The 22,609-nt window shown below is 42.2% G+C and overlaps 1 protein-coding gene across 1 annotated transcript in view; it reads right to left on the minus strand.

The window, feature by feature from the left end:
• The window catches only part of SLIT3 (slit guidance ligand 3), a 592,234-nt gene that overhangs the window by 469,552 nt on the left and 100,073 nt on the right, over window positions 1-22,609 (minus strand). The window contains exon 4 of the mRNA XM_036106743.2: window positions 22,096-22,167. Within this exon, the coding sequence (XP_035962636.2) occupies window positions 22,096-22,167 (72 nt within the window). The remainder of the gene's footprint in view (window positions 1-22,095; window positions 22,168-22,609) is intronic.

The following is a 22,609-nucleotide window of genomic DNA, read 5'->3' on the forward strand; positions in this document are numbered from 1 at the left end:
ATTGAGCATCTTTCTATGTGCCTGCTGGCCATCTGTAATGTCTTCTTTGACAAAAAAAGTCTATTCAGATTCTCTGCCCATTTTTTAACAGACTGTTTTTTGTTATTGAGTTGTATGACTTTTTAAAATATATTTTAGATATATCAGATATATGATTTGCAAATATTTTCTCCCATTTAGTAGATTGGTTTTTTAAAAAATTTTATTGATAGTTTCCTTCACTGTGAAGGTTTTTAGTTTGATGTAGCCCCATTTGTTTATTTTTGTTTTCATTGCCATTACCCTTGGAGTCAAATCCAAAAACATATCTCGTAAGAGTGATGTCAAGAAGCTTACCACTTATGCTTTCTTCTAGGAGTTTTATGGTACCTGGTCTTATATTTAAGTCTTTAATCCATTGTGAATTAATTTTGTATATGGTGTAAGATAGTGGTCCAGTTTCATTCTTTTGCATATGGCTCTTCAATTTTCCCAGTACCATTTATTGAAGACACTGTCCTTCTGTCCTTTCTCCATTGTATATTCTTGCCTCTTTTGTCATGAATTAATTGACCATATATGAAAAGCTTTCTTGGTTCTCTATTCTGTTTCATTGATCTATGTGTCTGTTTTTGTGCCAATACCATACAGTTTTCATTATTATAACTTTGTAATATAGTTTGAAATCAGGGCACACAGGAATGCCTCCAGCTTTGTTATTCTTTCTCAAGATTGCTCTGGCTATTCATAATATTTTGTGGTTCCATACAAATTTTAAGATTGTTTGTTCTTTTTGTGAGAAAAATGCCATTGGGATTTTGATAGGGATTGCATTGAATCTGGAAATTGCTGTGGGTGATACGGACATTTTAACAGTATTAATTCTTACACTCCATAAGCATGGAATATCTTTCCATTTATGTGTGTTCGTCTCAATTTCTTTCATCAATATCTTGTAGTTTTCAGTGTACAGGTCTTTTTTACCTCCTTGATTAAATTTATTCCTGGGTATTTTATTCTTTTTTTTTTTTTTAAGATTTTATTTATTTGTCAGAGGGAGAGAGCACAAGCAGGGAGAGTGGCAGGCAGAGCAGGCAGAGGGAGAAGTGGGCTCCCTGCTGAGCAAGGAGTCCGATACGGGACTCATCCCAGGACCCTGGCATCATAACCTGAGCCAAAGGCAGGAACTTAACCGAGTGAGCCACCCAGGTGTCCCTATTTTATTCTTTTTAATGCAACTGTAAATGGGACTGTTTTCTTAATTTCTCTCTCTGATGGTTTGTTAGTGTATAAAAAAGCAGCAAATTTTTGTATATTGACTTTGTATCCTGCAACTTTACTGAATTTATTAGTTCTAACCATTTTTGGTGAGTTTTTAGGGTTTTCTATATATAATATCATGTTATCCACAAATAATGTCATTTTTACTTCTTCCTTTCTGTTTTGATGACTCTTATTTCATTTCCTTCCTAATTGCTCTGGCTAGGACTTCCAAAACTACATTGAATAAAAGTGGCAAGAACAGGTATCCATGTCTTACTCTTGATCTTTCAGCTTTTCACCGAGTATGATGTTAGCTGGGCTTATCATAAATGGCTTTTATTATGTTGAGGTACATTCCCTATATACCTGCTTTGTTGAGAGTTTTTATTATAAACAGATGTTACATTTTGTCAAGTGTTTTTTCTACATCTATTGAGATGATCATATGATTTTTATCCTTCATTTTGTTGATGTGGTGTATCACGTTAATTAACTTGTGGATGTTAACCATCCTCGCATCCTTGGAATAAATCTCACTTGATCATGGTATATGATCCTGTCAATATATTGCTGAATTTGGTTTGCTAATATTTTGCTGAGGATTTTTGCATCTATGTCCATCAGGGATATTGTCCTATAATTTTCCTCTTTTGTGGTTTCCTTGTCTGGTCTTGGTATCAGGGTAATGCTGGCTTTGTATAATAAGTCTGAAAGCATTCCTTCCTCTTCAGTTTTTTGGAGGAATTTGAGAAGGATAGGTATAAAATCTTTGTATGGTAGAATTTACCAGTAAAGCCCTCTGGTCCTAGACTTTTGTTTGTTGGGAGGTTTTCGATTAATGATTCAATCTCCTTGCTAATTATCAGTCTACTCAGATCTTCTTTCTTCATGATTTGATCTTGAAGTATTGCATGTGTCTAGGAATTTATCCATTTCCTCTAGGTTGTTTAATTTGTTAGCATGTAATTATTCATAGTTTATTACGATATTTTATATTTCTGTGGTATCAGTAATATAGCCTCTTTCATTCTGAGTTTATTTATTGGAGTCCTATCATTTTTTTTCTTAGTGAGTCCAGCTAAGGTTTATCAATTTATTTCTTTTCAAACTAACCAGCTCTTTGTTTCATTGATTCTATTGTCTTTTCAGTCTCTATTTCATTTATTTCTGCTCTGATCTTTATTACTCCCTTCCCTCTATTAGTTTTGGCCTTCACTTGTTCCTTTTTTTCTAGTTCCTTTAGGTGTAAAGTTAGATTGCTTATTTGAAATTTTTCTTTTTTCTTGAGGTTGGCCTATATAACTCACTATGAACCTCCCTCACAGAACTGCTCTTGCTGCGTCTCATAGATTTTGGTATGTTGCAATCTCATTTTCATTTGGGACCCACTATTATGTGAATGCTGATCTTCTTGATGTTGTGCCATAGGTGCCTTAAGCTATCTTCACTTTTTAAAATTCCTTTTTCTTTTTTCTTTTATTTATTTATTTTTTTATTATGTTATGTTAATCACCATACATTACTTCACTAGTTTTTTTTTTTTTTAAAGATTTTATTTATTTATTTGAGAGAGAGAGAATGAGCGACAGAGAGCATGAGAGGGAGGAGTCAGAGGGAGAAGCAGACTCCCTGCCAAGCAGGGAGCCCGATGCAGGACTCAATCCCGGGACTCCAGGATCATGACCTGAGCCGAAGGCAGTCGCTTAACCAACTGAGCCACCCAGGCGCCCTACATCATTAGTTTTTGATATAGTGTTCCATGATTCATTGTTTGCGTATAACACTCAGTGCTCCATTCAGTACATGCCCTCTTTAATACCCATCACCAGGCTAACTCATCCCCCCAACCCCCTCCCCCCTAGCACCCTCAGTTTGTTTCTCAGAGTCAATAGTCTCTCATGTTTCATCTCCCCCTCCGATTTCCCCCCTTCATTTTTCCCTTCCTGCTATCTTCTTCTTCTTCTCCTCTCTTTTTTTTTTTTTTTAACATATAATGTATTATTTGTTTCAGAGGTACAGGTCTGTGATTCAACAGTCTTACACAATTCACAGTGCTCACCATAGCACATACCCTCCCCAATGTCTATCACCCAGCCACCTCATCCCTCCCACACCCCACCACTCCAGCAACCCTCAGTTTATTTCCTGAGATTAAGAATTCCTCATATCAGTGAGGTCATTTGATACATGTCTTTCTCTAATTGACTTATTTCGCTCAGCATAATACCCTCCAGTTGCAAATGGCAAGATTTCATTCCTTTTGATGGCTGCATAATATTCCATTATATATATATATATATATATATATATATATATGCCACCTCTTCTTTATGTATTCATCTGTTGATGGACATCTTGGCTCTTTCCATAGTTTGGCTATTGTGGACATCGCTGCTATAAACATCGGGGTGCATGTACTCCTTCGGATCCCTACATTTCTATCTTTGGGGTAAACACCCAGTAGTGCAATTGCTGGGTTGTATGGTAGCTCTATTTTCAACTCTTTGAGGAACCTCCATACTGTTTTCCAGAGTGGCTGCACCAGCTTGCATTTCCACCAACAGTGTAGGAGGGTTCCCCTTTCTCTGCATCCCCGCCAACATCTGTCATGTCCTGACGTGTTAATTTTAGCCCTTCCAACTGGTGTGAGGTGGTATCTCATTGAGGTTTTGATTTGGATTTCCCTGATGCCGAACGATGTTGAGCACTTTTTCATGTGTCTGTTGGCCATCTGGATGTCTTCTTTGGAAAAATGTCTGTTCATGTCTTCTGCCCATTTGTTGATTGGATCATTTGTTCTTTGGGTGTTGAGTTTAAGAAGTTCTTTATAGATTTTGGATACTAGCCCTTTATCTGATATGTCATTTGCAAATATCTTCTCCCATTCTGTCAGTTGTCTTTTGGTTTTGTTGACTGTTTCTTTTGCTGTGCAAAAGCTTTTGATCTTGATGAAGTCCCAAAAGTTCATTTTTGCCCTTGCTTCCCTTGCCTTTGGCGATGTGTCTAGGAAGAAGTTGCTGTGGTTGAGGTCACAGGGGTTGCTGCCTGTGTTCTCCTTTAGGATTTTGATGGACTCCTGTCTCACATTTAGCTCTTTCAACCATTTTGAGTCTATTTTTGTGTGTGGTGTAAGGAAATAGTCCAGTTTCATTCTTCTGCATGTGGCTGTCCAATTTTCCCAACATCATTTGTTGAAGAGACTGTCTTTTTTCCATTGGACAGTCTTTCCTGCTTTGTCGAAGACTAGCTGACCACAGAGTTGAGGGTCCATTTCTGGGCTCTCTATTCTGTTTCATTGATCTATGTGTCTGTTTTTGTGCCAGTACCATACCGTCTTGATGATGACAGCTTTGTAATAGAGCTTGAAGTCCAGAATTGTGATGCCACCAGCTTTGCTTTTCTTTTCCAAAATTCCTCTGGCTATTCGGGGTCTTTTCTGGTTCCATACAAATTTTAGGATTATTTGTTCCATTTCTTTGAAAAAAGTGGATGGTATTTTGATTGCATTGAATGTGTAGATTGCTCTCGGTAGCATTGACATCATCACAATATTTTTTCTTCCAGTCCATGAGCATGGAACGTTTTTCCATTTCTTTGTGTTTTCCTCAATTTCTTTCATGAGTATTTTATAGTTTTCTGAGTACAGATGCTTTGCCTCTTTGGTTAGATTTATTCCTAGGTATCTTATGGTTTTGGGTGCAATTGTAAATGGGATCGACTCCTTAATTTCTCTTTCTTCTGTCTTGTTGTTGATGTATAGGAATGCCACTGATTTCTGTGCATTAATTTTATATCTTGCCACTTTACTGAATTGCTGTATAAGTCCTAGCAGTTTTGCAGTGGAGTCTTTTGGGTTTTCCACATAAAGTATCATATCATCTGCAAAGAGTAAGAGTTTGACTTCTTTGCCAATTCGGATGCCTTTTATTTCTTTTTGTTGTCTGATTGCTGTGGCTAGGACTTCTAATACTATGTTGAATAGCAGTGGTGATAGTGGACATCCCTGCCGCGTTCCTGACCTTAGGGGGAAAACTCTCAGTTTTTCCCCATTGAGAATGATATTCGTTGTGGGTTTTTCATAGATGGCTTTTAGGATATTGAGGTATGTACCCTCTATCCCTACACTCTGAAGAGGTTTGATTAAGAAAGGATGCTGTACTTTGTCAAATGCTTTTTCTGCATCTATTGAGAGGATCATATGGTTCTTGTTCTTTCCTTTATTAATGTTTTGTATCACGTTGATTGATTTGCGGATGTTGAATCAACCTTGCAGCCCAGGGTTAAATCCCAATTGGTCGTGGTGAATAATCATTTTAATGTACTGTTGGATCCTATTGGCTAGTATTTTGGTGAGAATTTTTGCATCCATGTTCATCAAGGATATCGATCTGTAATTCTCCTTTTTGATGGCATCTGTCTGGTTTTGGGATCAAGGTAATGGTGGCCTCATAAAACGAGTTTGGAAGTTTTCCTTCCATTTCTATTTTCTGGAACAGTTTCAGAAGAATAGGTATTAATTCTTCTTGAAATGTTTGGTAGAATTCCCCTGGGAAGCCATCTGGCCCTGGGCTTTTGTTTGTTGGGAGATTTTTGATGACTGCTTCAATTTCCTTAGTGGTTATAGGTCTGTTCAGGTTTTCTATTTCTTCCTGGTTCAATTTTGGTAGTTTATACATCTCTAGGAATGCATCCATTTCTTCCAGATTATCTAATTTGCTGGCATATAGTTGCTCATAATGTTCTTATAATTGTTTGTATTTCTTTGGTATTGGTTATGATCTCTCCTCTTTCATTCCTGATTTTATTTATATGGGTCACTTCTCTTTTCTTTTTGATAAGTCTGGCCAGGGGTTTATCAATCTTGTTAATTCTTTCAAAGAATGAGCTCCTAGTTTCGTTGATCTGTTCTACTGTTCTTTTGGTTTCTATTTCATTGATTTCTGCTCTGAGCTTTATTATTTCTCTTCTCTTGCTGCGTTTAGGTTTTATTTGCTATTCTTTCTCCAGCTCTTTTAGGTGTAGGGTTAGGTTGTGTACTTGAGACCTTTCTTGTTTCTTGAGAAAGGCTTGTATTGTTATATACCTTCCTCTTAGGACTGCCTTTGCTGCATCCCAAAGATTTTGAACAGTTGTGTTTTCATTTTCATTGGTTTCCATGAATCTTTTTAATACTTCTTTAATTTCCTGGTTGACCCATTCATTGTTTAGTAGGATGCTCTTTAGCCTCCATGTATTTGAGTTCTTTCCAACTTTCCTCTTGTGATTGAGTTCTAGTTTCAAAGCATTGTGGTGAAAATATTGAGGGAATGAGCCCAATCTTTTGGTGCCGGTTGAGACCTGATTTGTGACCTGGGATGTGATCTATTCTGGAGAATGTTCCATAGGCACTAGAGAAGAATGTGTATTCTGTTGCTTGGGGATGGAATGTCCTCAATATATCTGTGAAGTCCATTTGGTCCAGTGTGTCATTTAAGGTCTTTATTTCCTCGTTGATCTTTTGCTTAGATGATCTGTCCATTTCAGTGAGGAGGGTGTTAAAGTCCCCCACTATTATTGTATTGTTGTCGACGTGTTTCTTTGCTTTTGTTATTAATTAGCTTATATAATTGGCTGCTCCCATGTTAGGGGCATAGATATTTACAAGTGTTAGATCTTCTTGTTGGACAGACCCTTTAAGTATGATATAGTGTGCTTCCTCTTCTCTTATTCTAGTCTTTGGTTTAAAATCTAATTTGTCTGATATAAGGATTGCCACCCAAGCTTTCTTTTGGTGTCCATTAGCATGGTAAATGGTTTTCCACCCCCTCACTTTCAATCGGGCGGTGTCTTTGGGTCTAAAATGAGTCTCTTGGGCGCCTGGGTGGCTCAGTTGGTTAAGCGACTGCCTTCGGCTCAGGTCATGATCCTGGAGTCCCGGGATCGAGTCCCACATCGGGCTCCCTGCTCAGCAGGGAGTCTGCTTCTCCCTCTGACCCTCCTCCCTCTCATGCTGTCTCTCATTCTCTCCCTCGCAAATAAATAAAATCTTAAAAAAAAAAAAAATAAAATAAAATGAGTCTCTTGCAGACAGCACATCGATGGGTCTTGCTTTTTTATCCAATCTGATAGCCTGTGTCTTTTGATTGGTGCATTTTGCCCATTTACATTCAGGGTAACTATTGAAAGATATGAATTTAGTGCCATTGTACTGCCTGTAAGGGGACTGTTACTATGTATTGTCTGTGTTCCTTTCTGGCCTATGTTACTTTTAGGCTCTCTCTTTGCTTAGAGGACCCCTTTCAATATTTCTTGTAGGGCTGGTTTCGTGTTTGCAAATTCCTTTAGTTTTTGTTTGTCCTGGAAGCTTTTTCTCTCTCCTATTTTCAATGACAGCCTAGCTGGATATAGTATTCTTGGCTGCATATCTTTCTCATTTAGTGCTCTGAATATATCATGCCAGTCCTTTCTGGACTGCCAGGTCTCTGTGGATAGGTCTGTTGCCAATCTAATGTTTCTACCATTGTAGATTACAGATCTCTTCTCCCAAGCTGCTTTCAGGATTTTCTCTTTGTCTCTGAGACTCCTAAGTTTTACTATTAGATGTTGGGGTGTTGACCTATTTTTATTGATTTTGAGGGGGATTCTCTGTGTCTCCTCGATTTTGATGCCTGTTTCCATCCCCAAATTAGAGAAGTTCTGTGCTATAATTTGCTCCAATATACCTTCTACCCCTCTCTCTCTTTCTTCTTCTTCTGGGATCCCAATTATTCTAACATTTTTCGTCTTATGTTATCACTTATCTCTCGAATTCTGCCCTCGTGATCCAGTAGTTGTTTATCTCTCTTTTTCTCAGCTTCTTTATTTTCCATCATTTTGTCTTCTATATCACTAATTCTCTCTTCTGCCTCATTTATCCTAGCAGTTAGAGCCTCCATTTTTTTTAAAAAAAAAATTTTTTTTATTGTTATGTTAATCCCCATACATTACATCATTAGTTTTAGATATAGTGTTCCATGATTCATTGTTTGTGCATAACACCCAGTGCTCCATGCAGAACGTGCCCTCCTCAATACCCATCACCAGGCTAACCCATCCTCCCAACCCCCTCCCCTCTAGAACCCTCAGTTTGTTTTTCAGAGTCCATTGTCTCTCATGGTTCTTCTCCCCCTCCGATTTCCCCCCCTTCATTCTTCCCCTCCTGCTACATTCTTCTTCTTCTTTTTTTCTTTCTTAACATATATTGCATTATTTGTTTCAGAGGTACAGATCTGAGATTCAACAGTCTTGCACAATTCACAGCGCTTACCAGAACACATACTCTCCCCAGTGTCCATCACCCAGTCACCCCATCCCTCCCACCCCACCCCCCACTCCAGCAACCCTCAGTTTGTTTCCTGAGATTAAGAATTCCTCATATCAGTGGGGTCATATGATACATGTCTTTCTCTGTTTGACTTATTTCGTAGAGCCTCCATTTTTGATTGCACCTCATTAATAGCCTTTTTGATTTCGACTTGGTTAGATTTTAGTTCTTTTATTTCTCCAGAAAGAGTTTCTCTAATATCTTCCATGCTTTTTTCAAGCCCAGCTAGTATCTTTAAAATCGTCATTCTGAACTCTAGTTCCAACATCTTACTAATGTCCATATTGATTAGGTCCCTGGCAGTCAGTACTGCCTCTTGTTCTTATTTTTGAGGTGATTTTTTTCCGTATTGTCATTTTGTCCAGAGGAGAATAGATGAATGAGAGAACAAAATGCTAACAGGGTAACAACAGCTCCAGAAAAATATACACTAAACAAATCAGAAGAGACCTGAAACCAGGGGAAAAGAAAGGGAAAGAAAGAAAAAAGAAAGAAAAAGAAAAAGATAAAAAAAAAGAATATGATCAAATATGATCAGGCTGGTGCATAGATCAGTGCCACACACTAGATCTTGGGCATATTTTGGTCTGTTAGAAGAAAGTGCCTCCCAAAATTTTAAAGAAACAAAAACTTATATATGTACAAAAATAAGGGTAAATATGATAAAGGGATGGAATATGACTGTACCGATGAAATATAAAAGATTTTATAAAAGGAATTGATAAGATAAGAAGTTGGTTGAAAAAAGAAAGAAGAGGAATTAAAAAAAAAAGGGGAGAGAATGTGATCAGGCAGGAGACTAGAACAAAGCCATACACTAGAGATTTAGGGTATATTTTGGTCTGTTAGAGGAAACTGTATCCCAAAATTTTAAAGAGAACAACATATACCCATATATATATATATATACCCAAAATAATGTTAACTACTATGAAGGGATAGAATATGACTCTAAAAATGAAAAATAAAAAAGATTTTTTAAAAAAGGGATTGATAAGATGTTGGTTGAGAAAGGGAAAAAGAAAAATTCAAAAAAAAGAAAAAGAAAAAGAAAAAAAGAAAATTAAAAAAAATTAACTTTGAAAGACTAAAGAATCATGGGAAAAAAAGCCGTGAATTCTATGTGCTGTATTCCCCTAGCGCTGGAGTTTTGCCATTCTCATTGATCAGTAAACTTGGTCTTGGCTGGCTGTTCTTGCTGATCTTCTGGGGGAGGGGCCTGTTGCTGTTCTTCTCAAATGTCTTTGCCGGAGGCAGAATTGCCCCACCCTTCTGGGTCCAGACTAAGTAATCTGCTCGGGTTTGCTCTTGGGAGCTTTTGTTCCCTGCAAGCTTTCCATACAGCTTTGGAGGACGAGAGTGAAAATGGCGGCCTCCCAATCTCTGCCCCGGAGGAGCTGAGAACTCGGGGCCCCACTCCTCAGTGCGCCCCCAGAGAAAAACAGTCACTCAGTCCCGTCTCCCCAGTCTCCGGCCGCACTCTGTGCTCACCCGGCCTGTGACTGAGTGTTTCTATCTCTGGTTCACGACCCTGTGTAGAGTCTCCAAACCAGCAGATCCCTGCAGTGCGCTCCTGCGCCGCTCCTCCCGGGGGAGTAAGGGGAGTCTCCCCAGATCTGCCGCTTGTTGGGTCCCTGCTGGAAGATCAGTGGCCCAACTGTGCTGCGGATCACGGTTTATGGCAACCCCGAGCTGAGAGCCTGCTCCTCCGCTCTGTCTCTGCAGACGCTTCCCTGCTCCGATACCTGGGAGCTCTGCTGCACTCAGGCACCTCCGGTCTTTCCTCTCCTCTCCTCTTCTCTCCTCTTCTCTCTTCTCCTCTCCTCTCTTCTCTCTCATCTCTCATCTCTCATCTTTATGACCATACTTTGAACTCTTTATCAGGTAAATTACTTATCTCCATTTCATTAAGAATTTTTCCTAGGGTTTTATCTTATTCTTTCACATGGAACATATTCCTCTGTTTCCTTGTTTTGCTTGACTCTCTGTTTGATTCTGTGTATTAGGCAAAGCAGCTACCTTTCCTAGTTTTGAAGGAGTGGTCACAGGAAGCCTGAGGGGGGTGTGTTTCAGTCTGATGTCTGTGCAGTGCCCTGGGTGTGGTAGCCTTCTAAGAACTGACTCTTTGATTATCTCAGTTATGTGGAGCCCAGAAATGCAAGTACACCTGCCATCAGAGCCAGCATTCAAGGGGGCATTCCCTGGGTGGAATGTGCACACCTGCCAGCTTTGAGGTCATAGGAGAGTGCCAGGCTGGAATGAGCCTGCCAAGTGAGTTTTGCTGGGTGGAGGCATGGGGGAGCATTGGGCCAGGGCAAGTGGGTCCACCAGGTTTCACAGGGCAGGGCTGTGGGGGCATGCAGGGCTGGGATAAGCACACTTACTGGGTTTGGCAGGGCTGCAGGGGAATACAGGGATGGGACAAGCAACACTAGCAAGGTAGAGGGAAAGTGCAAAATGGTGCCTGCCCGTGCCTCTGTCCCTAGAGAGAGTTCCAACAGACCCCTACTCCTCTGGCAGTCCCTTTAAGCTTAGCCAATGAATCTCCTTCACATATAGTCTAGGCTCCTTTCAGCTTGCTGCTTTTGAGCTGGATCCTGGGGTGAGTGAATCTGTGTGTGAGCCCTTTAAGAGTGGAGCCTCAGTCTCCTAGAGCCCTTTAGGTCTCCTGGATATAAGCCCCATTGGTTTTTAAGGCCAGATATTTTGTAGGCTCATTTCTTCAGTGCAGGTCCCAATGATTGGGATACCTAATATGGGGTTTGAACCCCTTGCTCCTTAGAGATACACTCTATATTTATGGGATCCCTCCCACTACTGGGTTGTCCCCCACCAGGGGTGGGGGTTTTGGCAAGACCACATCTCTGCCTCTACTAATCATTCTGGTGTGGCCTTTTTATCCTTTGTTGTGGAGGAGCTGTTCAGATAGTTTTCAGGTCTTTTTCATAGAGAATTATTCTGTATGTACCTATAGATTTGGCATGCCCATGGGAAGAGGTAAGTTCAGCGTCTTCCTATGCTGCCATCTTGAACTACCCCCTCAAACTTCTCCATTTCTCTTTGGTTTAGACAGTACTGTTAGTATAGTTTTGCTGTTGTTAATACTGTGTGAACACTTTCATTACAATCTTCAATTTCCAGGACTTTGTAAATGGACTACAAACCTAAAAAATGAAAATGTTCAACATACAGGTACTGAGCCCACAGGAAAGACAGAAGAAGGCCAAAGTTACAGACTTTTTTTTGATAATTTGAAATTATGCTAGAATTCAGGACATCAAATTAAAACACTATTTGTCCCCTGGAAAGATTCCCAAATGTTGGTTGAAAATGAGAGATGATTAGGCTCTTTAGAAATGTTTCTGTTGATGCTGAATGTGGTTCAAGAACAAATAATTCAAGATTATTAGATGTGGGTACATTTGCATCATTCAGGCAATTGTAGAATGTGTGTTTGGAGTCTGCCCACCTCAAAAGGCTTATGTTTTTCTATATATAATGTGATAATTCCCTGAAATTCTCAATTCCCTTGAGAGTTTCTAACTCCAGATAAGGAGTGTGCACATAGGCTGGCCTTGGGTTCTCATTCTCAGTAATGGCCTAAGGTTGCCACTGAGAACACATTCTTTATGTGAGCATCATTGGTGATGGCCACATAGCCATGCTGAGGCTAGCTGACTTTACCACATGCCACAAGGTGCTGAGAGCAGCACATGGTGTTGTGTAGAGAGGTTCCAACTCTGCAGGTGGGTCCCAGCCAAGGAAGTCTGAGAAGGAGCCAGGTGGCAAGAAGCCCATGCTCACACCCTCTGGGCTCAGATTAGACATGTCTGCATTCTATATACTCAGCATCCCAACAACCAGCACGTTTCTCTCTCTCTCTCTCTCTCCCTCCTTTCTCCCTCACACACACACACACAGTAGGTGTTCAATGAATATTTTAGTTGTCCCTGGTCACACAGTTCTCTTCCTAGGAATTGGATAGGAATGTCCCCAACAGGGAATTGACTACGTGCCAGGTATCAGCTGGGTGTTTGTTTTATTTTTCCACTTTCCCAATTCACTGTTTTCACATATAGCACAGAGAACACACCGACATATGAAGGTTTCCGGCTGTGTGTGCAAGGAGCTGAGCTCTTCTTGCTGTGAGCTGTTTAATGCACCACCAGAACTAAAATTCAGGAGCTTTTCTGAAGCCCTTACACATATAACCTTTTTTCTTTATATTTTTCCTTTTTCTGTAGCAATTCAGTTGGCTCCAGGGTTTCACCATTATCACCAGTGTCCAGTTTAGTCTGACTTCCTTCAAGGGTGGCTTTTCTCACCCTGATCCATGGCATGACTCTAGAATGGTTAACCCTTTGCACACATCTTCAGAAAGCCATCTTGGATCCCCCACCAAGTAGACCAGCAAAAACCCTTACCTTCAAACCAAAGAAAATACTAAATCCATGAAATCACTTAAGAGAGGGAGAATCAAAATGTTTTATGCAGCAACCTATAAGAAACTCATTTTGTGGGATGTTTCACATTCCAGCCCATGGTTTATTCCCCCATATATCCCTGCCAGTAATATCAACCAGATGTGGCAAAGAAGTCTGTGCAGAATTGTAAAAATTACAAGCATATTCTGTAATTCCAAAGCATTGTAAAGTCACAGCTTGGTTTTCTTTCTTTAAAAAAAAGAAAACCACCAAAAAAACTTTTCAAGCTGGCAAAATGTTCTCAGTACAAGTATTACCTGATCACTTTAGAAAGTTCTTCTGTTGGCCCAAAGGGCCAAAAAGTTTTCAAATATAAAACCCAATTCTACCTTTGATATGTTGTAGGGAATTTAGGAAGGTCTACTTGCACACATACACTTAAGTCTATAAATTTTCTTTTTTTATTTTTTAAAAAATATTTTATTTATTTATTTGACAGAGAGAGAGAGCGCCCGCACAAGCAGGGGAAGTGGCAGGCAGAGGGAGAAGCAGGCTCCCCGCTGAGCAGGGAGTCCAATGCAGGGCTCGATCCCAGGACCCTGGGATCATGACCTGAGCCAAAGGCAGCCGCTTAACTGACTGAGCCACCCAGGCGCCCCTAAGTCTATAAATTTTCTGTTTTAATGTTTCAAGTCTTAATACTTTAGATCTCAGGTATGAGCATGTGCTCATATATACTCATATAAGCATAAAAGTACAAAATACTGAAACTTGAAAGCTTCAGAGATCCATGATTGTTTTTTCTCTCTTTTGTAAGGTGTGTTTCAGCACAGGAGGCACATGATAAGGTAGAAAACAATCCGTAGAATTGGGGGTCAGAAAGCCCTGGGTGTATTCCTAGTGAGTTAGTCTAACTCTTAGGCTTCAGTTTTATCATCTGTGCAGTAGGCACAAAAATATCTACCCTGCAGGAGAACTAAAGAAGATTGCATATGCAAAGGGTATCTAGTACACAATAGGTGCTCAAGAGATGTCTGGTTTTTTGCCTGCTCCCATATCTATAAAGTAATAGGGTTTGTACTAGATCAGTGTTTCTCAAAGTATGCTCATGGATGACATACACCAAAATCATGTAGGGTGCCTATTTACAAGGTCAGAACCCTAAGTCCATTCCAGATCTAATGAACTAGATGTCTTGGTTACATGGCCTGGGAATCAACATTTTAACCAGCACCTCAAGGGATTTTTTTTCCCCAAATACTAAGTTTGAGAAGCAGTGGAACCTAGATCCTTGCTCACCAAATGTGGTCCTGGGCCAGGGGCATCACCTGGAAGTTTGTTACAAATATAGACTCTTAGGTCCCACCCCAGACCTACAGAACCAGAATCCACATTTTAACAAGATTCGCAGGTGTTCAGATGCACAGTCAAGTTTGAAAAATTCTGGTCTATATAACTTATTCCTAACTAAAATTTTACCATTTAAGGGTCTACAAGACAATTCAAAGTATTAGCCTATAATCAACTCTGTGTATAGACAACAGGCTCCTGTGCTTAGCCAGATAAAGCCTCAGTGGAAAAGAAAAGAAAACTTCCATGCCTTCTTTCCTGGCTCTTGCTTAAAGCACTACAGACAGAGTGCAAAATAGAAATCCCAAGACTGACATGGCACCCACTGTAATCCATTATCTGTCCACATGCAGATTAAAGCTAAACCTGTCCTCAAGCACATGACGAAACTTGCAGTTGATGAAGCATGCTGTAAAGCAAACAGAAGGCCAGAGCCTCACTGCAGTGTTCAGGGAGTGGGGGAATGAAGAAGGAGGAGGGACGGGAGCTCCAGTTTGCAGGAATATTTTCCATGAGCTTTTAGTGGCTGTGCCCCTGGAAAAAGTGACCCCACGTCTACGATGGTGAGGCTGGTCTGTCCCTGGACTCTGAAGGCTAGGCTAGCATGGGGGAGCAGGTCTCCGGGATCCAGCTCCAGGCAGGAGGGCTGTTTCTAAAACCCCCACCATCCTGATGGATTGGTTTCCCCATCGTCCTATTACCATTTCACCACATCAGATAACAACTCTGCTGGAAATTGAGTAGTATGGTTTTTGTTTTCTCCACTGGTTTTTCACTTTTATAGCACTGTTTCACATCGATATAGAGTTTTATGGAGACACATATTGCATGTAGTTATGTTTTCAAGTTTAGTGCAGAACTGAAAGATTAAGGTGGCTGCAGAGGGATCTACGAACAGCAAAAGGTGTTACCTAGAGATATGGGGCCCCAGTCATTCAACAAGCCTGGGCCCATTTAAGGCTTCAAAGGCATAAGGGCACAAACATTAATTGAGCTTCTACTAGGTGGCACTTTAAGTAGTTACTAACTTCTCATAAATACAGTAAGGAGACTGTGGTTAGGAATGTGGGCTCTGGAGTCAGGCAAGCTTGGGTTTGAATTTTGGCTCTGCCAGTTGCTGGCTCTGACCTTGGGCAAGTTGTCCAAATCTCTAGGACTGTTTCTTTATCTCTAAAATGGAAATGTTATAGTATCTGACCCCCTAAACCTGAGACTGAGTAAGGGGATATACATAGAAGCAGGTCATAGAGCACCTGATCCATGCAAATATGTAATACGCACTCGGGAACTCTTATAGGCTGGTGTGTCATCCCCATCCCCCAAATTCATATTTGAAGCCCTTGGCCTCATTACTTCAGAATGTGACTGTATTTGGAGATCAGGTCCTTACAGAGGTAATTAAGTTAAAACATACCCATTAGGGTGGGGCCTAAGCCAGGGTCACTGATGTCCTTATGAGAAGAGGAAGAGACACCGGGCCTGAACATGAACAGAGGGACAACCGTGTGAAGAGGCACGAGAAGACCGCCATCTCTAAGACAAGGAGAGAGGCCTCAGGAAACCAACCCTGCCAGCACCTTGATCTTAAACTTCTAGGATCCAAACTATGAGAAAATAAATCTCTGTTGTTTAAGCCATCTAACCTGAGATCCTTTTCTATGGCAGCCTAAGCAAACGAAGACAGGAGCTATGACTGTTATCCCTATTGCACAGCCAATCAACCTGAGACCAAGAAAGTTGAAGCTACTTGCCCATGGTCACCAGAGAGTAGGATCCAAACCCAGGTTTATGCGGTTCCAAAGGCCACATTCTTTACTCTCCCACTGGGCCGACTCAAAGAGACACTAGATCACCTTGCTGAATGCAGCTTCCTGTTTGGGAGTATGGGGCACACAAGGTGGTGACAAGAGCAGACAATGGTGAAGAAGAAGGAGAGGTACAAGCGAGCAGGAATGAGAGTTGGGAGGAGGACTCCCTCATTGGAAGTAAGTTCCCTGGAAACTGAGGTTTCCCAGCCTTTAACTCTGGACAGATGCTGATCTACTGTAACAACAGCCCAGTGACTTAGGGCTAGTTGGTTGGCCACACTTCATAGTGTTTTCAGCTGCCTCAGGGCTTAACCTTCTAAGTCTCTTGCAACTCCACAGACCCAAGTGAGGGCCAGGGGGTTTAACCCCAGTGGCATTTTTTTAAAGCTGTCACATACCTCATAGAACTGAGTGGGGAAGAATTGGTCGGGGGGGGGGGGGGCTGTCCTGCTGCTATCACACTGCTTGTTCAGCTACGGGCTTTAAACCACTACCAAATATGGAATGGGCTGTTTGGACATGAATCCAGGACAGACAGGCCAAAAGGACCCCAGTGGTCTCCTCATCCTCATATGGGGAAGTCAAACTCTTAAAAACTGCGGTTGTAAACCACTGTGTCCCTTGTCTCCTTAAAGCTCTCTAATCGGTAAAATGCAGGGACTTTTTATTTTTTAAAAAGATGTATTTATTTATTTGAGAGAGAGAGAGGGAAAGAGAGAGAGTGGGGGGGGAGGGCCAGAGGGAGAGAGAGAGAATCTCAAGCAGACTCTGCACTGAGCACAGAACCTGATGCAGGGCTCAATCTCACAACCATGAGATCATGACCTGACCAAGAGTCAGACCAACTGTGCCACCCAGGTGCCCCGGTAAAATGCAGAGGACTTTTAATCATGGTTTTTACCTTGTCTTCTGCTCCTTCTAATGCTTTCTGCCAACATTAATACTTTAACCTCCCAATAACCAGAAATCCTTTGCTCCCTCTCCCATGTGTAGGTGAGATAGAACGCTGGAAAGGGATACAAAAAAAGGGCGGAATTAATAACCTATAGACCATGTAGCGGACTGCGTTCCATCCCATCCTGTCTAGATGAAACAACTGAGGCCCGGAGAGGGGAAGTAACATGTCTCAGGCCACAGAGCCTATGGGTGGTGGAGCCGGTCTGAGGACCGGGATCTTCCCGCTCCAAGTGCAGTGTTCCCTCACTCTCATCTCCTTTGGAGCCTGAACTCTATGCCAGGTGCTGAAGTGTTAACCACAGATGCCAAAGCCCTGGCAAAAGCACTGCTCGCATCAGTCAGCTAGCAAAGTCAACCAGAGCCATCTTTCCCTGAGCACTTGCTATGTGCTAGAGTCAAAGCTGAAGGCTGTGCATGGGTTACTTTCATTTATCCTCACAACAATGTAGAGAAGTAGGTTCTCTTGTTTATTTTATTGGTGAAGAACCTGAGACCCAGGGAGGTTAAGTGACTCATCCACAGTCTCACAGCCCCTTAACCCCTTCACTCAAATGCCACCTCCTATGCTCAGCTCTGGGTCAGGAGTGGTAGGGAACTTAAGAAGACCAGAAACATGGTCCCGACACTTGAGAACCTTATGATCTATGTCAAGATGGGGGTGGGGGGCAAGCTAATACTTATTGAGTGCCCAGGGCATGACATAGACCTTACTGGCCCTTTATCAACCGCAGCAGTATTACCTAAACCTCAGGGCACTTCCAAGCTCTAGGATGCTCTGGCTTGTACTCTATGTGCTTGAAAACAGAGCAAGAGGACAGATACACCACTAATATAGATATGGATCAATCAATCAATGGTGCTGGATCTGAGGGTGGATGGGGGTGGAGTGACCAGCAGAGGCCTGACAGAAACACTTGGATATATGACAGGTCCATTAACAATCTTTTTTATCAACACTTCAGGTCTCCACAATAGCTAGCTTGGCATGGTAGAAAACTGAAGGACACTAACCCCTCTAAGCTTCAGAAGTAGATTTGAGAATGATTCTCTCTGCAAGATTGGTGTAAAGGTTAAATCTGAACATTGAGGCAAAGTCCCAGGGTAGTGCAACTTCTTAGAAATGTGGGCCATATGGGCAAGTAATTCAAACTCTTGAGTTGTAGTTTCCTCTACTATAAAATGGGAGTATTGAGGCAGGGAGCTGACTGTAGTAGAGAAAAGCACAGACTCCAGAGTCAGATTACTCAAATTTGAATTCTGGTTCTCTCACAGAGTAGTTGTATGATGTTGGGCGAGTTCTTAACCTCTGAGCTGAAGTTTCACATCGATCAAACAGTAATAGTCATAGCACCTATCCCACAGGGCTGGTAGGAGTATCAAATGAGTTCTACATAAAGCGCTCAGAACAGCATCTGCCAGTCAATGGGTTTGTTACTGTTATTACCTTGAAGTGTTATTGAGGATCCAAAGCACTCAATTAAAGCGCAGCAGTCTGCACAAAGTAGATGCTCAATAAACTTGCAGATATCTGTTGTTTTCAAGTTTGGCATCACTTCCCCCATCTTCCAATAACAGAATTATTCTTTCTTTGGGAAAACCCATACTCTCATCCCCAAACAAGTGGGATGAACCCACGACCCAAACTTGATCAGTCAGAGGACACCACCTCATTGGCAACAGCGACGTGCTCCGACATAGACGTGTGACCAAGCTAAGCAATCTACCATTGGTTCTTTCTTGCAGGACTGTTGACTCTACCCAGAGTGCCAGTTTAGTGCCCCCGAGTCTTCTGCTTTTGCCCACCATCATGGGCACTGTTACACACAATGGAGGGAGGGAGATGAAGTCCCAATGACATCACCAAGCCCTTGGATCCAGTTGTTCCTAAAGCCATCCATAACTATTTCTAGTCTTCCCAGGCATATAAACTAATATATTTCCTCTTTGGATTAAACTAACGTTAGTCACATTTCTGTCACTCACTGGTTAGTAACTTTATTATAATAGCAGGTTTTCAATAAATATTATTTCCCTTTCCCATCACTCCTGAAAACATCTTATTACATGTCCATAGCCTTTCCAAAAGGTATTCTTTGGATAAACACTGAGTATTAGGCAGTTTTTGTCTACAGATCTAGTAAGAAAGGAAAAGGCGTGTCCAGAATTGCTACTTATCCCACATGGCATACTACGGAGTAGACAGCCACAGAGTACCCACATTTAGCATTCCCTGGAAAATGGCTCACTGTGTCTATTGAGATGCAATGCTCTTTTAAAACAGAGCTAGTGGCATATGTATACACACTCATGATTGCACATTTATTGATTTCTAATTTGTACCCTGCTTACTTCCAAAAAGGCCCTGGAGTGGCCAACAAAATAAGACAAAGACACAATAGGGCCATTAAGAAAAATCAAAGATCAAGCCCAGAGAGAAAAAAGGGATTGCTGATTATAGCTGAAACCTGGGTTAATATAGCTGCTTCAATAAAAAAAAAAAATTATATTTAGCTCTCAGCTTTTTGGCAGCCATTCAGAATGTGTCATGATGAGGCACACAGAGAAGTGGGCATCCTTCATGTCTGCAGCTGAAAACCCAGCAGAAGCCAGGCACAGTGGAAGAGCTTATTGAATGAATGAATGAGTGAATGAATGAATGAATGAATGGGGGTAAAAGAACCAGAGCCTAAGGGTACTGTTGCTATACCTAGGCCTATATCCTTCACTTCTTCATCGGCCCGTTCACTGAGAGCTGATGTGGTGCCGGCCTCTGTGCCTGGCTAGGGCCTGGAAGGGGAGTCGAATGTCTTCCCTGCCTTCCCAGCTGCAGCTCTTCTGGCTTGAAGTAAAAGCTCAGGGTCGTCCACCTCAGTGCTCACAGCAACTCCCAGTTCCTTCATGCATCCCGTAGGAAGAGATCAGAGAGTGAGGCTGAGCAGATGGGAAGTGTAGGAGTAGTCATAGTTACCTTGGTGAGGACACTCACACCACACTGTAAACCCTAGAAAACACACGCACACTGTGATCTCGTCCAATACTCACAACTCCTCAGCGAGGAAGATGAAAGGGAGGAGGGGTGTCTGCCTTTTACTGATGAGGATATTCAGGCACAGAAGGGAAAGTGACTCCCCCAACCTCTCTCAGTTAGAAAGTGACAGGATAGCACCCTGAGGTTTCCCATGTCCCGGGCTGTTTGCCCGGGCCTGGCCCCCAGCATCTCGCTGCCTGAAATTCCTCCTCTGCTTGGGTCAAGAGCAGCCTTGAACAAAATGGGCATCACTCTGACGGCTGTGGGGAATGGCTGGGAGGCCACGTTCCGTGAGCAAGAACCGGCCCGCCCGACGTCCTGCAACAAGTAGAACCGTCAGACCCCACCTGCTCGAAGCCTTCCAGCAGCCCCAGCCCCACAGACACCTTCTGTGTGCCTAGAAAGTGATGCTGAGATTCCCAATGAAGAGCAGATAGCCAGCATTATTTAGGAGCAGCTTGAAAAGGCACAATGTAGTGCTGGGTGGAGAGACAGCTAGTAAGTAAACACAGAGGGAAAGAACTATACAGGAAGAGGAAATTAAAAACCAGGTTCTTTCCCCTCATGCCCATTTCGTCTTGCTTATCCAGCTCAGCTAGACACCCAGGCTGCCGAATGTCACTTTATCCACCCTCACGCTCATCAAAGTGGATTCAGAGAGGAAGGGTGGAAAGGGGGGCATATTCTTGTCCATGTTTAGCAAAGTCAGCCAGGTGGACTGAGCGAGAGAAATGCAGTACACAGCACGAGCAGACCTTGACAAGGTACAGGTGTGTCCTAGAGAAGGCGAGCCACGCTACTGTACCACTTAAACACCAGCCAACCCTTGCTGTTCTTGTTCCAATAAAGTACCCCTTAAAATACACTTATGTATATGGTCTCTTTGTGTGTACCCACACATATAGCTATAGATACAGATTTCCAATTCAGAACTCGTTCTTAAGTGCACTCACTGACATGTGTTTCGTATTTCCCAATGTATCTTGGAGCCTACACGCATTGTTCGAGTGCATAAATAGGTATTAAACACAGCCACCGAGAATGTGAATAGTGGCCACAAGTTTGGAGCCTCCCCAGTAATGTTAGAGTCTTCCCAGCCAGGCTGTAAATCTCACCGCTTGACTAATAAGCAGCCAGACACTGTCACTCCATTCAGAAAACCAAGGCTCGGGCCAACCCAGTTCACCCCATGAACTACAAGAGTCACTGCCAGTATGACTTGTAGGTTCAGAATCATGGAGCCATTCACCACCAGTTAATTAGCACTTGGCTAACACCCACAATATGCAAACCACAATCTCCACTCTGACATGCATCTCTAGCTCCTAAACCTCCACACTCTCCCACTGAATAAATGCACAGAAGCATCTCCAAGCTTCCCCCTGCATTATAACCTGGACCATTCCAGAAGATAAAGCAAAATTCAAGGTGTTTCTTCCTTTTCCCACAAAACCATAGCTCTCCAGACCCAGGATTCCAAGACTGGCAGCAGTAGGAAGCAGGCGAAGGGCAGGACGTGTACTAGTCTGCAGGGTGGTAAGGTTGAAATGATCAGTCCAATCCAGTGCCTTCTGACACCACTGATGTCTCCTGTAAATAAACGCATCTCAAATCCCATCCTCAGGGCATTTCCCTGAGGTAAGGTCAGACCCATGTTAAATGGCAGCATGTCCTTCCTTGCAAAGAAAAGATCTACTACCACAAGTCACTAGCTCTCAGTGGCCACTTAAGTCACTGATCTCTGAAGAAAGGGAGCAAAAAGTTGGGTGTGGAGGGGCGTATAAGGGCACGCCATGTTGAAGACCAGCTCCAAGTCCCCGCGCATATGGGCTAACTGCCAAGCTCTGCACGGCACCAGGCTCCACTCACGAAGGCAATCACAATATCCACATCACCAAAGCCAGGCAGGACGCCCGGTAGAAAACACAATTCAATTCTACTCACAGTCTGGTGAGCTTCGGTGTACTCTGGAAAAGCAGTTCTGGGAGGACCTGGAGCTTATTCTTGTTCAGGCGCCTACAGATGAAGAGAAGAATGAAAGGATGTCAGGGGACATTAAATTGGATCAAGTGTATTCACAGACACCAATCAATTAATCAATCAATCAACAGGTATAAAGAGAACTTCTAGATCTTTCAACGTGGGATGCACATCATGTTAAGGCATATTCTGTCTTGAAAAGCTTGCAGTCAAGTTGAGGATATAAGGCAAAGGTCAGTCACAGGCAAGAACATAGCACGCGTGCTGCCATTCCCCCATCATGAGCCTAGGACAGACATCACTCATAGATCACACGTTCTTTCCCACAGATCCCACACAAGGCTTTCGAAACTTTCTGGCCAAGTGCTCCAGGTAGCTATTGCCAAGTGATGAAACTGATAAGCAAAATGGGTCCCTAAAAAGAAACAAAATACCAGAGAGAATATTCTATCCTAGATAATGGTGGTGGTGTGGTGGG

This window comes from Halichoerus grypus, chromosome 2, assembly GCF_964656455.1.
Source record: "Halichoerus grypus chromosome 2, mHalGry1.hap1.1, whole genome shotgun sequence".
Lineage (NCBI taxonomy): Eukaryota > Metazoa > Chordata > Mammalia > Carnivora > Phocidae > Halichoerus > Halichoerus grypus.